This window comes from Carassius gibelio, chromosome A3 (assembly GCF_023724105.1).
Source record: "Carassius gibelio isolate Cgi1373 ecotype wild population from Czech Republic chromosome A3, carGib1.2-hapl.c, whole genome shotgun sequence".
Classification (NCBI taxonomy): Eukaryota; Metazoa; Chordata; class Actinopteri; order Cypriniformes; family Cyprinidae; genus Carassius; species Carassius gibelio.
The window spans coordinates 21,193,329-21,210,956 of record NC_068373.1 but is presented as its reverse complement, the minus strand read 5'-3'; the positions used below and the strand labels follow the sequence as shown (position 1 = coordinate 21,210,956).

Genomic DNA, 17,628 nt, shown 5'->3' with positions numbered 1-17,628 from the left:
AGCTGGAGAGGGACTGAGATCTCCCATCACCGTCATGCCCTCGAGACGCCTCAGGTTGTCCCAGGGTGACTGTCCATGTAATAAAAGTACTGGAAATCTAGTGACTAAAACATTTTATTAGTATGAAAATAAGCTTTTCCTGCTGCATGCAATTAAAACCTAATACTGTATTGCTGTCATTAGGGTTAATACCAAACCAGCAATTTTTCTATGAATTTATTAGAGAAATCCTGTGCCGTGCCTGCTATCCAGGCAGAAAGGGATCGACTGCCTAGAATTTGATTGCCTATTGCATTGCTATTCTCACAGTAGCTGTAAATTGTCTGGGGCTTTTATGGATTTTGGTGTTGGCTGATTAGCCCACCATCTCCACATGTTTCCTCCACATATCAGCATATCACCACAGCACAGGGCATCTTCAGAATCAGAATATTCTTCCATTAAAACTGAGTGAATATTCTGCTTTTTTCCTTAGTCCGAGGACTTGGCTAGCATTTAGCATAATATGAGCAGTTTGGGGTGTAAGTGTTAACTTATCATTTGTGTTTAATCAGATTTATTTGTAAACAGAAATGAAGCACATGTACACTGGTTTTTAATGTACTATAAAAAGCATTGTTTGTCAAGACCACTGCACTGATACTAGTCTAAAAACCGTTGTGCAGCAGCGCCATCTGCTGTCTGGAATATGTTACTTTTGCCTATTGTCATTAAAAACTAAATGCACAAAATGTCCCCACTAACTGAAATCACTGAAGAAGTCTTACATTTTTTTATATCTGTCTGACAGCCCTAGGCTCTGAAAACAGCTGTCAGCCAATGGTGTGAGATTTGGCTAAATACTGTTTGGGAGAACTGGAGAGGAGTAGGCCTATACATTTTCACTTGATTTGTGAACTAATGAGTAAAACTTAAATTGGCTGTTCATATAATATATGTCAGCATGCAAACAGTGTGGAAATGAGCCATAATAACAACTATCATCAATATGCTTTCTTCACAACATTTTCTTCCTTTAAAAAATATCTACAGTTGCAAGACACAATCTGGTTTATTAAATATCACAAATAATCTTGTAATCATCTAAGGATCATGTCAATTGAAAATGGATTTCTGTTTTTATTACGGCAGTTTTAAAATAGACCTAATAGTTACACTTCATTGCATTTATTTAGAGATGTTTACATTCATTTAGCTTTAGCAAAAAGGTCCAGTATCCATATTGCACTCAAAAGATTATTGTTTTCTTTTCAGCAAATCTCTTTTACATGCATCCAGACATAAATGACCCTTATTCAGTACAGTTTATCAGACCTGTCAGAATATACTCATAAATGTTCATGTTTGTCTGTCATACCATATACAGCACCACAGAATGTGGAGTCAGACATTAAATCAGGAGAAACACCAAATGTATTCACTCTGGCTTTATCACCACACACATAACGTGTGCCATCTTTAACGCACCAAAGAACTTTTGGCAACATGAAAAAAGCACTCTCAGAGAACAAGAAGAGGCAAACACAACTAAGCACACATATATAACTCTTTACAGTGTCAATGCTTGTTTCTTCACCCATTTGACTACATTCGCAGGCATACAGCATTGCAGGTGGGCCAAAAGAAGCCTGCAGCAGAGGTCTGATTTATGGGAACTGCAGAGTTGCTACACAGATTGGCGAAGGTGCCACCTGATGAGACTGATGATAGGAACAGTCATGTTTTTTGGTACTAGTACCCCTGGGTAAAGTTATAGCCAGTCTCTGAGTGGAGGCTGGAGCCTGAAGCAGTAAAACTGTAGGCAGCATAGGCGACCACAGAGCCCAACATCAGTCCAGACATGTAGGACACAGTCATTATGTTCCCTGTGGGAAAAACCAATCACAAGAACTCAAGTTAATGACTGCATCTGTAGAGAAGAGATTATAAATGCATCCTTCTGAAAGTTTAGGCTTGCATACAAGCACCTGATCTTCTGCATAGACTTGTGCATATATACTCTATGAATCTAAATGGGGTGATAGATTTACCTGCTAGTTCCCTCTGCTCAGGTGCCACCTTGCCTGCGGCATGAATCATGGGAACACTGCCAAAATAGCCATTAGTGATGCCCATGAGGAGAGAGAAAATGCAAGGCCATGCCGGGTGGCTGAAGGTGGGCTTCTGAGCCGGATACACACACATGATGAACAGAGGGATGAAAACGACTCGCACACACGAGCAGAAGAGAAGACGAGTACCGTTCCATTCATACGGCACGGCTGCCAAGATCTAGACACATGGAGAGACAAGGTTAGGTGTCAGATTACTTCAATGAATGTAGGCGATGACATAATCTGTCATGTCATCATGTCGGTGAACATACTTTGCCCACAAAGTCGGATATGTTGAAGATGGCCATGATCAGGATGGGCAGCCATTCCCCCAGTGTGACATTCCTGATCTCCGACTCCAGTCCAGGAAAAAGACACAGCGTGATGAAGTAAGTGACAGCAATAGACAGCATGTATGTCCAGATCACACGGGCAACCGCATAACGATGCAGGATCATGACTGCAACAGAAGGGGTCACTGCTCATTAACCAGTAACATGAAAATGAGGTCCTTAAATAAATAAATACAAAAGAAAGAAAAAAGAATTTATACTCTTCTTCAGCAAGGATGCATTACAAGTAGCATAAAAATGTGAATATGGTTACAATCAAATCAATTTTAAATAAATGTGTTTTTTTAAACCTTCTATTCATCAAAGAAAAAGATGTATCATTTTAACATTGATAATAATTCAAAGTTTTTCTTGATTAGGGTTAGGACCTCAGATGATGCAAACCCTGAATCAACAAACAGAACTAACAAATATTGCTACAAGTGTGACTGCATCATATAATAATTATTAATTAATAATATTAATAATATTAATAATGTCCGTCTGGCTGACTACGTCTTGTATTAATTTTTCTAAAAATCCTGTCAAACTTGCACAAACTGAGAGTCACCACCATAAGCTACTACTAAATATTGTAGAAACATAATTTTCTGTAAAGTTGCTTTGTAACGATTTGTATTGTAAAAAGCGCTATACAAATAAAATAAACTTGAATTGATTACTGTATGACACTGAAGACAGGAGTAATGATGCTGAAAATTCAGCTTAGCAATCATGGTAATAAACTGCATTTTAAAATATATTAAATATAATTTTTTTTTTAATCAAAAATGGAAAACATTTAATTGATAATATTTCCCTATATTAATAGTGTTACTGTATCAAATGATCAAATAAATGATGATAGGAGACTTCATTCAAAACCTTCATACAAAGACTTGATTATTATGAATACCTGGTAACTTAATTATTAGCAAATAAACACAAAACACAAATAATTGAATAACATTAATTTATTCTTTTGCAGATCTCATAATGAATATCTCTCTCACTTGTAGCATTAAAATGCTTTTTAATGCAGAGAAAATAGTAATTTTTAAAATAGAAAATATCACCCATAATATCATTTTTTGGGCCATGACATGAAAATGATGGTTGATTTATCTGTATCAGCTAGTTTTGTAGTTCTGATGCACTGTTAAATCATACTTTCTTTGTTAATGAGGATTGACACAGAACATACAGTATTGTGAATGAGATCTCACCTCTGATTCCTGGCCAGCTCTGTTTAATCTTTGGTTTGGGCACATCAAACCTTACGTAAGTGTTTCCTCCAGCAAAATCTGTACAGCCGTCTTCAGTTGGGGAAGAGCCCACTGCGCCATTACCCTTGAAACCAGACGGGACATCTGAACAATTCATCCTGAATACATTACATCCTTACAAGACAGAGGAGTGACCATCAATATATTTTCAGTTAAATATGGAAAAAACATCTTGCATGTACTAAGACATTTGATGTAACAACAAAGATCACATCAGAACCCGTGACCGTATCAAGCAGGTCACTGCGACTTTGTAAGAGCGTGCAGTGCATTCAGATATTGTAATGCTTTTCTTGATGAACTAGTAGTTCTGCAGGGCCTGTTTGAGGAGGGCCATTACTTGATTAAGTGTCTGGCTGAGGTAGTAAAACCACTCACCTTAATTTGCTGAGAATAAAACAAGAGCATTCAGGTCTCATGGAAGCAGAGACGAGAAACCGCTTTAGGAGAAATACACCCTTGGAGCATCATAAGCTCCAGTATAGACTAGCATTAAATACATAAAAAATAAATAGGCAAAAATGAACAATAAGAATCTCATTTTGAGGTATTGTGTCTTTGCTAGATTAAAGATTAGCCACATCTGTGCAGTCCTTCGTACTGGATGCTGATGGATTTATTTATATTTCTTCATCATAGATTGAAGCTGAATCAATTCTAAATACCCCAAATGGACACTTTTCAAATTTTTGGGCTCTTCAGAAGTTGGATAAACTCCAAGAATCCATGAAAGCTTTTCTATGACTTTGACAAGCTATGCATTTCTGGACGAAGATGAAGAAATCTTGAGAGGAGGAACAGCTGAGTGCTTAGTCTGAGGTTTATCTGAAGTGCTTTCATATATTACTCCACTCAAACTGCCTGCATCTGAGTGAGCACTTAAATCATGCTCTCGCTGTGTCCTTCTCAGGGCCGCCGAGAGCACAGTCATCGAGAGCACTGATCGGCACAAATGAAATGGAGTTATGGAAGAATTTAAAGAAAATACAACTGAGTATGCGTAACTAAAACTGTCTTTTCACAGTCCAGCTAAATTAAAGAGAGCTTTATGATTCTACACTCTAATGAAGTTCATCACACCTTTCCATTTCTTAATTTAGCTGACTTCTTTTCCAAAACGACTTACAATTGCTATATATGTCAAAGGTTGCACGCCTCTGGGGCAACTAGGGGTTAAGTGTCTTGCTCAGGGGCACATTGGTGTCTCACAGTGGATTCGAACCCGGGTCTCTCACACCAAAGGCATGTGTCTTATCCACGGTGCCAACAACACCCCCTTTCCAACAGTTTATGATAATGCTACTGATTTATTTAATTCCAAATGGATTTCTAAACCATATAGCAGGGAGAGATATGTTGTTTTCATTTGCACAGGGTTCTTGAGGACTTTTCCCTGCAAACAAAACTGACTACACATGTAGGGCTGGGCAACATAATGCAAAAGTATGAGACAGCTAGAGCACATTTACTATTATAGATACCCAAGACTTATGACTGGGTAACTCTTGTTAAGTACTGCTCATCTTCTAGGAATCCTATGTTGAATTTCTACTTTGGATATTTATAAAAAATATTGACATTAATATATTATATAATTGCATTTTGTATGTTTAAATATACATTAATGATGTACTATACATGTGTATATTATATAATTAATAGAAATAATAATGTTTATTTATATAATTATATTTTTACTTATATTGTACCAATCAAGCAGTAATTTTGTCAATTAATGCTACAAAAAAATTGTTATTTAACTGTATGCAAGACTTTTTTTTCTGCTGAACATAAGATATTTTTTTTATTTTTTTTTGCAAATTCGTTTCTTCAGAAAAATTATGGAATTACTATTTGAAAAAGGCTATAAATATGAAAACTTACAAATCTGACATCTTCTGTAATGACGTCATGGTGGACCTGATACTGGGTTCCGTTGTGTGAGTGGTTTTTGGTGTGGGACAGGCCCTGTCGCGCCAGACCCGTGTAGTACTGGACAAAGCGTGTCCTTCGCACAACTATGTGCAGGATAAAACACAGTAGCACCATACAGATGGAAATGGTGAAGAAGATGATGGTGTTCTTCCTCTCATTTTTGATCAGCAGTTTGGTGAAGATACGGCTGAGTGAAATGATCACTCCTGCTGTGCCTATACAGAAAATAATAAACAAAGAATGAATCTTGTTTTTGAAGTTTATCATGGATTTTCATGACCACATCTGATGACACAAAGCCTCTTACTCTCTCCGGTCATCACTCCCTGTGTGTAGCGCTTGGGAAGCATCCCCATGTATCCATAGAAACTGGACTGCTGCACTGGAAACACAATATGGTCAAAAACTGTTATGGCTGGAAATGGTTGACAACACAATGTGAGCCTGAAAGAAGGACAGTCACCCCCTACACAATACTGCAGTCATGACGGCTTTGGAAAGAAAAGTCTGAACGAATACCTGTACATCCAAAGGCCACAGTACCCATAGACATCAGATTGATGACGTACGACTGCCTCGTGGTGAACCTCTCCAGCCACACATCAAATACTGTGACAAAAAGCAGAGGTCCAAGTGCAAAGAGGTAACCTGAAAGAAATGAACTTGGATGTAAACAAATTTGAGATAGCACAAACAAGAACAAAATCTATGCACTGAAAAAAGTCTGCAGGTTTTAATCTTAAACAATTTTCACTCAGAAATCTGAGATTTCACAAATAATTAGAAAGAAAACAGAAGAAAGAAAAATATTTGCAAGCAATATCCTATAATATTTGTTTATATTATTTGTATTGCATTCTATTTGTTTTTGCAGAAAGTCATATATGGTAGGTCAGCATGAGGGTGAGTAAATGATGATAGAATTGTTATTTTGGGTGAAATATCCCTTTAAAAGCTGATATTGAAATATTTTTCTGTTTGCTGATTTTTCAGATCACAGTAATTGATCGCTAGTGAAGGGTTTGGGGCTGTGTGTGTTTTTTATGGTATTATCAGTAAAGCTGGGCAAAAAAATGGATTTATCGTTTTTTTTTTTATGTGACGTCGATTCGATATCGATTCTCAAAAGCCACGAATCGATCTTTTCAGGTATTTATTTCAGCGCACATTTAAAACAAGATCTGATCAACGTGAATCTTATCATTACTCTTCTCCACTAGATGTCACCCTTATTTACCTTGCTCTGTGTTACAATAGAAAGCCTGTCATTCATTCAGAATCAGCGCTTATCATGGCGGATATACTGTTGATGAGAACCAAGAACAAAGCCATATGCGTTATTCGCAATGCTCAGGTGAAATCAACAGGAATACTATAAATATGCAGAAGAATTTGATATCGCACATAAGGCGCAATGATTCCCACATTCAGTGAATGAATGGCGGATGGCGTTGGGCACTGTTTTGTTTACTAACGTACACACATACTAAAGCGCGGGCGGTGCTCGCAGTGTTTTCAGATTCTGCCGTATGATATGAATACATGAAGCTGCTCTGAGAGTCACTTCATTAGCATTTTATCATTTCATTTGAGAAAACTGCCGTCATATCACATACACAGCAGCTGCAAGTTCCTCATGGCAACCCGTCAAAATAAAAGTTTAGTTTAACATTAAGAAACGACAGCATATTTTACTATTTAGCAATCTTAAGACTCAATGTTACTACTGCTAATACAAAATAATAAATCTTTATTTTTAAAGGAAAATCACATTTGTTTTCTTTTATTCATTTTAAAATTAAACGTCTGTTGTGCAGCACTTTTTTTGGCCAAAAAATAAAAAGGTTTAATTTTAATTTGATTATGATAAATTAAATTAATTATTTATGCCTTCATCTGATTACAAAAAAAATAAGAAGAATATTTTAAAGGACCCTATAGTTTAAAATAGGACCCTATACAAAAAAGGTTTAAAATACAGGCCAGTGGTTCTTAATTTAATTTAAATATATATATATATATATATATATATATATATATATATATATATATATATATATATATATATATATATATATATATATATATATATATATATATATATATATATTCACCATTTGTAAAATTATGTTTACTGATCTTTTTTTTTTTTTTTTTTTTTTCTAAGAAATATCAATAGCATTTGTATTAAAACTATATTCCCTGAATGTTATAAATCAAAATCGAATCAAATCAGGACATCTGAACCAATACCCAACCCTAATTATCAGTCAATCATTATATTCATAAATGCAATTTTCCTGTTTTTATCAGCTGTTTCAGTTATATGTGAGTCATCCTCTTTAGTAGTGTGTATTTAGCAGTATTTGGTGAGTGTTATTCCTCAGGTTGAAATGAGCGATGCAGCTGTCAGACTGGACTGTCGTCTCTCCTCTCTCTCTCCCCTCAGGCCAGCAGCTCTGTCAGGTCAATCAGCGGCCTCCTCCCCCATCGCTTTGTGCTTTCCTGTCTGTGTTCGTGTCAGACGGCTCTAAATAAACACACTCACCCACAGTGATCCTGGTGTGCAGGCTCAGCATCTCCATCAGGACGTTGTTTAAGATCACAGCCACTAGGGCCACAAGTATATATGTTAAACCCATGTCAAACACAATGGATGTTCCTGAAAGACAGAAAAGAGGAAATTACCTTTGAGTTTATTACATTTTTTACCCCTTACTGTCATAAAGGAACCTTAAGTTATGCATAAGCATAAGAGATGTATTTTGCAAATGTAAAAATTGTGTATATATACTACACACACACACACACACATACATATATATACATACACACACACATTATAATGAGCAATTCTGACAATGTTTTAAAACTCACGATCATTAACAGAAATTTCAACCATAATTAGTTTCATTTTAATGCTAGCTAAAATATGTAGTCCATAAATATAATGGAGTACCTTCAAATTTATGATGCAGGTAGTCAACATCTGTAATGAAGCTATTGTAAGGCAGCAGGAAGCCCACTCCAGCCAGGAGCATGGCAAAATAGATCCCATGGTAACGGTCGTCTGGAATAGGTTCTTCAAATGCTACGCACAAAAATCACACAATTTGTATGCACAAGCAACAAGTGAGAGTTACAAACAAAAGTCCTGCCCATGTTTTATTGGTATGAGATTTCAAAAAATGTGCATTTGAAATATTCATCTCTCAGCCTGTGTGCTGTCTTTTTGAAGTATACTTATGCATATGTATGAGACATTTGACATTTTGCTCTCTCTCTCTCTTTCTGGACGAGGAACTGATTGATGGATGCGCTTCTGTACCTCTTGCCGGCTTCCTAATGGTTGTACAGCTTTAGTACTTTAACACTACATAACTAATTTAAGAGATGGAAGAAATTAAATCATGCTTAATGAAACACATACATCAAACGAAGAACATATTTATATAAAAAAGCTTGAAGAATCTAGCAAACTCTAAAGATTAATGTGTATGTTCTCCTACTCCACTGATTTAATAAGCAGGACCTTTGTAACCAGGGAACGTGTGGGGACAACAGCCTCTCCACCTAACATGATTAGACCTGACTAGCACATGCCAAGCATCGTAGCCTTTAAAACCAAGCAGAGTCTTTGCCAAACCAAAACTTGTATCGAAATAATGTCTCAAATGACATTTTGTAGTTATATTGAGGCACATCTTATGCAGCAGAGACTCACCAGGTTCTGAAAGGGCCAGCACTCCTTTATCTGAGATGTCTTTCACCTGAGAGTCCTCTTCCTCCAGCTGATAGCTCTCGAAACTAAAGCTCATCACCACATTGCCCTCGGGAGTCTGGCCAGGGGTGGCCTGTTTATGTCTCTCTACTCCTTTTGAGTCCATAGTCCCTCTTTTGGCCTGGAATATCTGAAAAGGCCCTCTTTAACAGTGTCAGAATTATAATCTGTAAGACGATGAAAATGATGAATGTGTCAGCAACTTAAAAAACAGATTGGATGCAACACATTACATCCTTTACATTATTTTTAAGTGTTATCATAGAATTATATATATATATATATATATATATATATATATATATATATATATATATATATATATATATATATATATATATATATATATATATATATAATTTAAATGTCCTATTATTCAAATATATTTATTATTATTCAAATATATTTAGCACTTTTTATATATTGAGCATTATGGCAAATTCTTTTAGTTCAAATTGTCAAAAAAGCATGTGAAGAGCAGCCTCAAGTCACTTTCTGTTAAATCAGCCATGCCATGTGAAATTTCACTTTTGGCTATTTGCTGTAAGCCTCTGTTCCAAGTAATGTCCTTTTTTATTGTATTTGCATACATATGTTTGCATCATTAGTAATGCATTGTCAAGGGATATATTGCATCCCTGTGTGATCTATTTTAGGAAAGAACAATCAGATAATCTACAATAAATCTATATTCCTAATGCAAATCAGGCACTTCCAGTGAGAAGAGCCTTAGCCAAGATGCCACAGATGGATACGCTATTGAAATTTTCCTCATCTTGGAAATCTGCCAATGCATCCTTTGAAGAGGCTGGGGGCTGGCAGTGCACGACTGGTTCAAAAGAAAAGCCATCTTTGAAATCAGTGTTACGTCACTGACTAGAGAGTGGTCGGACACATTTTATGCCTTACTCAAACGTGTTGCATTGAGTTTGTGATGTTTTAACCCAATGGAATAGTTTCCTGTCAATCATTTTTACATAGTAAGAGTGTGTAGCCAAACACAAAGACATACAACAACATACAACAAGATATTGGATGTAAACAGTGCCAAGACATGCAAATAAAAAGCAGACCTGCTGCTGAACCATGAACTGTCAAGATCTGTCACACTCATTTTATAGTCATTTTCTATAGTTTATCATTATAATATGCACTAGAAAGAAAGTAAATCTATTTTAAAATCTTTCATATAATATAATAACATGTATAAAAGCTTTCCTAAATGATGCACGGAGCCAGCATGGGCTGATGAATGCAGATGAAGGATGTAAGAATCATTTAGAGGACCTGATGCTTGCGCGCAATGTTGTGATATAGTACCTTTGTATGTTTAACAAAAGTTTAACCTCTAAATGTGTGTAGGGAAAAAACAAGACGCAACAGGACGGGACTACTCTAAATCCAACTGATATGAAGAAAAAAAAATAAACAAGCTTGGCAACATGTTAACACGTTTAATAATGTTCTGCTATCTGTAGGGATGCTTTGCTCTCACTTGTTATAGCCAGTCATGTAAGCAAATCTAGCAGCGCTCATGCATCATTTCAAGAGACAAAAGCGATACAGTCATCAGAAAGACAACAGGTTTAATCTTACCCCCGAACAATTAAATGTGTCTTTCCTCCCTCATTGGCATGTTACTCCATGTTACCACAACCCCTCTTTACATAGAAAGCATTCTCATCATACGTGTGGTGTTGTTTGGGTTCTCCGCTGTATATATCCTCCAGCACAAGGTGAAGAGAAGAGGCACAGAGCTGCTGTCATTTTCTCTCCCTCCCACACACACACACACACACACACTCAGCTAGCCTCCAGCTGGCATCACGCTTTCACTATCGCTTTAAAGGAAACCTGTATTGGTGCACTTCGACTGCACTTATTTCCATATTGCAATGAATAACAAATGCAAAACTAATCAATGATTATCATGTAGTGTCACAATTTAAATGTTTAAGAAAAATCAAAAATTACTATTAAATTAGTAATAGAAAAGTATAGGCCTGTAATACTACTTCCTTCTGATTGGTCAGTTGCCGAATTCCGCTTTAATTATTTCTGAATAAAATTAAGCAAAACAATTTTACATTGTTACGAACATCCGTGTTTTTTTTTTTTTTTTTTTTTTTTTTACAAAATATTAAGCAGCACAACTTGCTTTCAACATTGATAATTATAAGAAGCGTTTCTTGAGCAGCAGATTCAAGCATTAAACGGGCTCGTAGTATAAACTGTAATAATACATCACATTACCTTATGAAACAAAAATATATTGCAGTATATTGGAAAATATATTAATATATTACGCATATATTCTTAGATATATTTATGTTTTCCAATATATTGCAATATATTAAAAGCGGCAATTTGTATATTTTGCAATATATTATATAATATATTTATCATTAATAGCTATATTATTAAATGTATTCAAATATATAATATATTAGAAAATAAAAATGGAAAATAATATATTACAATTTATCACAATATATTTTAAGAAATATATTGGTAAATATATTTTCCTTTCGTAAGGGTTATTACCGTTTTTATTTTGATCCAAATAAATGCAGCTTCGGTGAGAATAAGAGACATCTTGAGAACGGGTTGCAAAAACCATAAAAGCATCTGCCATCTGCATTCTGAGGGGACTTGCAATTGGCATTGTGGTCTGTGGTCTAATTTAAGAGATTGATAAACTTAAAACACTGCATGCACCAATGTTCTCTGGTCTATTACTTTAGTCTTAATATATTTTGGGTAAAAGGTAATCGGCAATACACTGGCAACAGAACAAGTATAGATATGTACAAGTAGGTTCATTTTGTCATTATTAAAGCTTCTTGACATCTTTTGGATAACCAGAGTGTTGTACTCCTCAATACATGGTTGGTGGAGCATTCAGCCCTGAACTTGATTTTGCATTAGATGTCCAGACAGTATTATTGGGAAAGAACAAAGCTCAACAGCGACTCTCAATAAGGAAGGAGCATGATAGATTGCTTTATTTGCATTTCAAAGAAATCCATGGGACACCTTTGGATTTTGAATGTACAAGCAGCAAGTTCTACATACATGCATAATATACAATGCTGATGCTATATATCTGGCATCATTTAAAGCAACAAAATCAAGGTGAAACTGCAGTGTTTGTCTGTTAAATTACCTGGCAATGCAGAAATGCCTATAAAGGTTTTTCTGTGTGAAGGAAAAATGAACTTTCTCTTTTTATTTATGATAAATCGCATATCACACACTCATTCTGTAAAAATTCAAGCTTTATGATTTTCAATCACTAAGAAAGGTCACCAAATGTAGACAGGGATGCTATTTACTATAGAAAATAACAAAATGAATCCCTCTTACGTGCATTAAATGAGCCGGTTCTTAGTCTGGATGTTCTATTTAACAAGTGGGAATCTAATTTCTTACACAATGTCATTTCCCCAAAAGGCCTCTGTGCTTGTGCATTCAGAAAGTTGACTGGACTGTTTCATTACCTTCTTCATCACCTGCTCCGTTTTACTGTGTACCGTGAGGGTACAAAATGCCTCAAAGGGCATTTTTGAACCAAATGGTAATGGCAGTCTTTACTGTGTGTGTGTGTGTGTGTGTGTGTGTGGATGTGGGTGTTTTTGTGACATATCAGGACACAACTCTGTATAATGACATGGGTATGACACAAGTATTACAAGGAGAGGGTGACTTATGAGGACATAACTCATGTCCCCATTTTTCAAAACGCTTATAAAACCATACAGGATTTGTTTTATTTTTTTTGTCGAGAAAGTAAAAATGCACAAAGTTTCCTGTGAGGGTTAGGGTTAGGTGTAGGGTTGGTGTAGGGCCATAGAATATACAGTTTGTACATAAAAACCATTACACCTATGGGATTTCCCCACTTTTCACAAAAACAAATGTGTGTGTGTGTGTGTGTGTGTGTGTGTCTGTTATTTGACAGGATCGATGTTATGTGTATATTTTATATATTATATTTATTAAGAAGTCTAATTATGTTTTTTTTTCTTTAAATCCCTAGCATAGCAATCTTGTAAAGACTTTAAATCGTATTAAAACAAGTCATTCATAGTCAAATTAACACTCTCATATTCACCCAATGCATTACTGGAATAAATATATATTACAAGTGCACTCAATATTTTTTCCTTATCAAAAGATTTTAGATATAAAGAAATAATAACAAAAGACAGTTTTACCAAAAAAAAAAAAAAAAAAAAAAAGCTTTAGCCGACAAGGTCCTATAAGTTTATCTATGAGCCCTCCAGTTGAATTTTGAGTTGATCTCTTTTTATTCAGTTAAGTGCTACTATTAGGGCTGCTGTTTCAGCATATGTTGCTGCAGGAGAGGAGTGATGAACCAATTTGTGCAGGAACAAGTTCCAGACCTGCTGGAGAGTAATGAGATAAGGCTCAAACACTGGCCTGTCATTAATCGTGTCTACTGCTGGGGTTTGTAACACATCAAGAGGTCTAACTTCAAAAACTGGAGGAAATGTTCTCATAACATGCTGTGGAGCAACTGCTATTATAAGTCAAAGCTCAAAGATTCAAGTTATTTGTTATTTCCAAGATTATTCCAGGAATAGCAGAAATCACAATTAATAATAGTTTACAAATTGAAAGGTGCTGTATGTATTGACATCGAATGGTTGAATTAGGTATTGCAGTCCAAATTCAAAAGATTGGAGAGGGTTCTTGCCTTCTGAGCATCTTATTTGCAAAGTATTGTGAAATGCTTGTAATTGCATCTTTATTTCATGATTTTTAAACATTTTATCATGCTATTTTGATTGTTTTTTTTTAATCTCATATTTTATTTATTATGTCTCATTATCTAAACATTAACTCTCATTATGATATCAGGAGGTGGCCTCCAAACAGACCTGTGCCCCAGGGCCTTACACAGAGGCAGCATGTACTTGCAGTGCAAGTTTACTTCAGCGTAAACACTGCAGGGAATTACAACGATGGCTGAATTTAAATCATTTTCCTAGAATTGCAATTAGGTATTAGGATGTTCAGGAGTCTAACAGCCTCAGGGAAAATGTTTCAGAGTCTAATAGACTTCGTCTGTGTACTATAATATCCTTTTTGAGATTGTGGGAGGGTGAAGAGTTTACAGGAGGAGGTATTTATTGTACCATAGAACTTGTGTATGCAATAGTATAGGTCATTATAACAATTATTTTCTGTAAATGTAATGAGATTGGATATTGTAAATTAAAAATCATTATGCTATACGTTATCATGACAGTTATTGACAGATATGAATGTATAATACAAAACATAATAGTCTCTCGTCTCTGCCAGACAGATTTTTGATATATTGTCAAAAGCAATTAGCTTGTGAGACATGCAATGAGGAAGAATTTCCTGGACACACTTCAAGGTCTTAACTTTATTAATATAATCAGCGTAAACTGGTCTTCCTTGACTGCTCTTATGAGATTAAAAACAAAGGCTGTGTTCTGAATGCAATACAGCGAATACTGTACATCATGCACTGTATTTTGCTATATTTTTTAAATAGTAAATTAAAAAAGTTTACATTTTTACAATGTTCATTATTTTGATGTAATTAAGCAATTGAGTTCTTGAAAATAAAATAGGTTATTGTAAATTTAGAAAAAAATGCATAGAAATATAATTACATCTATATTTACATTTTAAGTGAAGCACATTGCATTGTGGGATACAGTACATGCAGTAAGCTCAGTTGTCCACTGCTTGTTTTGGCAAAAAGCAGTAATACGGTTATCCTATGCATTGATTATTCTAGTATACATACTTAAAGCTGCAGTAGGGAACTTTTGACGCTCTAGCGGTTAATAAACAGAACTGCTTGCGTCTTGCGGAAGAACATTGTAGCCGGAGCTACTTCTCTCTGTTTATGTCTATGAAGAATCACAAAGGTACTGGGTTACTCCGCCGCGGTATCCCCGAAGCAATCTAAAATAGTCCGAATATAAACACTTATTATAAGTGCACCCTAGTGATTCAGGACAAGCTAAAAACACGGTTTGGAAAATGGATTCATGGTGTATTCGCTTATTATGTTCATTTTTCTACATTTTGAACACAAACAAAGTTACGGACCGCAGCTCTGATTGGTTGTTTTTTACCGGGAGCGCATGACTTTCTGCAAATGGCAATAGGACCACTGGGAGGAGCCAGAGGAGCTTGAATTTTTCACAGATTATCTGTCTCATATTCTACTGTCAGGACATAATGACAGGTTTAATAAATATGTAAAAAATATTTTTTTTTACAAAAGTTCCCTACAGCACCTTTAATCCTGCAGAAGTAGTATGAGTAGAATGGTTGTATTCAGTATGAAACACAGGAAAAATAATACCAGTAAAAAAGAAAGAAAGATGGAATCCACTGGCACACGGGGAATTTATATATTTAATATCCTTCGCATGGCAGATATATGAGCTAGAACAATAACATTCTTTCGATTACATCATTTTCCTAATCACAAGAATTATTACCTTATTAAATTAGAGTCTGGAACTGAGATTGGCCTGATATTCCATCTGTTAGCAGACATTATGTTGAACTAATAAACCTGGTTCCCTGAAAACATAGATTAGAAATAATATTATTATAAAATGGGATAACCCCACTATAATGTGTCCAACACTAATGAAAGAATAATATTTGCAGAGTAAACATATGGCTAGTGAAAATCAGAGCAGATATGTGAATAATGAATATCAATATAAGCTAACTGCACGCTGCCTGGACCGTATAACTCCTGAAAGATTATGGACTGATGTGTACTTTGATGTGACCGCTGCAGCATCTTAATGAAAATCTCAAAATTATAATTCTGCCTGGGATTCTTATGGCAGAGCAAAGTAATGAATGACACTTATGCCTTTGACCTCCTGTCTAATGCATACTCTCACACTTTCTAATGAGATCACCATGAGAGTCGCTTCTCTTTCTCTTTTATTGAATGTTACTCAGTAAGTAAATTTTGCACCAGCATTTTGATTCTAAAAAATACCATTCATTTGTTTTAGGCTATAGTATCTTACAATGATTCTCCCTAATAAATGCACATATAGTCATTTTGGTTACACAGACATTTACTCAATGTCATGAGAATAAAAATCCACGTTGTATAGAATATTTACAGTTTAAAGTCCATACACCATAAATACATGATTTAAGACCTACCTATCCACTCAAAGGCTTTCAGTTGCCAAGAGAGCTTGGTTTTCCGCCATATGGAAAGATCTATCTGCACCTAAATGCAATTGGCAGTAGGCAAGACTTGGATTAAGGTTTACTCTGGGCATTCAATTAAGGAAAGAGCCTGTCAAAACTGATGCTGTATATGTCATCTGTGCTGTATGACTTTGAAAACCTCTGAAAAAATAATCCTGACAGCAACACGAGTCCATAAAATGAATCATCACACTTTGTAATTCTGCAAAATGAATCTTATCTGAAGGCAATGGCATATAGACATCCCTGAAACAGTTACTCAGTTCTGCAACAAGGTATTCAGTGACTAAAAGCAGGATGTTGGTCTGTCGCTCAGATAAAGATAAATGCAGATGTTCATATTATAAGAACTGTACATACTAACATGCTTTACCACCAGAAAGATGGTGTGTTTTGATGCATTTACCCCATAGCTGTTTTATCTACAGGTCTGTGTATGTGATTGAATGTAAGCACTACACTGAAACCTTAAACTGAATCATCAGTGAACTGACTTGAGCTGGAAAATGGCTCTGATATTGTCCTCTTGCATTATTGACAAACTATTTTCCTGTTGACACTGTAAAGTTGCTTTGACACAATCAGTTTTGTATAAAGCTCAATACAAATAAAGGTGACTTTGACCTGACTTGACTTTTTTAATAAAAAAGCAAAAGTGGTAGAATATATTTTTCTACTTTTTTTCTTTTACTTTTCTTATGGAAATTTCTTGTAAAAAATCCCCTGAAGTCTTTTTCTGTTTGTTCCTTTGATGCTATTTTGCATGTAATTGATAACAGCTGAAAACACTGTGATCCTCTCTCTCTCTCTCTCTCTCTCTCTCTCTCTCTATATATATATATGGATGTTATATCACTGTTCTTGTTAAGCGATAAAAAAAAACCTGTGTATAAATGTCTCCCTCCAGTGGTACCAGCGTATAACATGAAAATGTAATAATT

General features: G+C 35.4%; 1 protein-coding gene across 2 annotated transcripts; it reads right to left on the bottom strand.

The window, feature by feature from the left end:
- Window positions 1-1,093: 1,093 nt before the first annotated feature.
- Window positions 1,094-11,202, bottom strand: LOC127951979 (equilibrative nucleoside transporter 4-like). 2 transcript variants are annotated; one of them, XM_052550160.1, is made up of 11 exons: window positions 11,024-11,202; window positions 9,371-9,594; window positions 8,606-8,737; window positions 8,195-8,308; window positions 6,166-6,294; window positions 5,954-6,028; window positions 5,596-5,861; window positions 3,652-3,775; window positions 2,366-2,553; window positions 2,031-2,271; window positions 1,094-1,865 (listed from the first exon to the last, which is right to left on the bottom strand). In XM_052550160.1, the coding sequence occupies exons 2-11, from the start codon at window positions 9,531-9,533 to the stop codon at window positions 1,732-1,734; spliced, it is 1,566 nt and encodes a 521-aa protein (XP_052406120.1). In that variant the 5' UTR covers window positions 9,534-9,594; window positions 11,024-11,202; the 3' UTR covers window positions 1,094-1,731. The 2 variants fall into 2 exon arrangements, with proteins under 2 accessions (XP_052406120.1, XP_052406128.1); XM_052550168.1 differs by having other exon boundaries at window positions 9,371-9,570.
- Between the last annotated feature and the right edge of the window lie 6,426 nt (window positions 11,203-17,628).

Coding starts and splice junctions, on each gene's coding strand:
- LOC127951979 (XM_052550160.1), bottom strand. CDS start 9,533: ATGGACTCAAAAGGAGTAGAGAGACATAAACAGGCCACCCCTGGCCAG. Junction 6,029..6,165: donor TGTGGCCTTTGGATGTACAG/GTATTCGTTCAG, acceptor TTGTGTTTCCAG/TGCAGCAGTCCAGTTTCTAT. Junction 2,554..3,651: donor GAGCTGGCCAGGAATCAGAG/GTGAGATCTCAT, acceptor CTTCTGTTGCAG/TCATGATCCTGCATCGTTAT.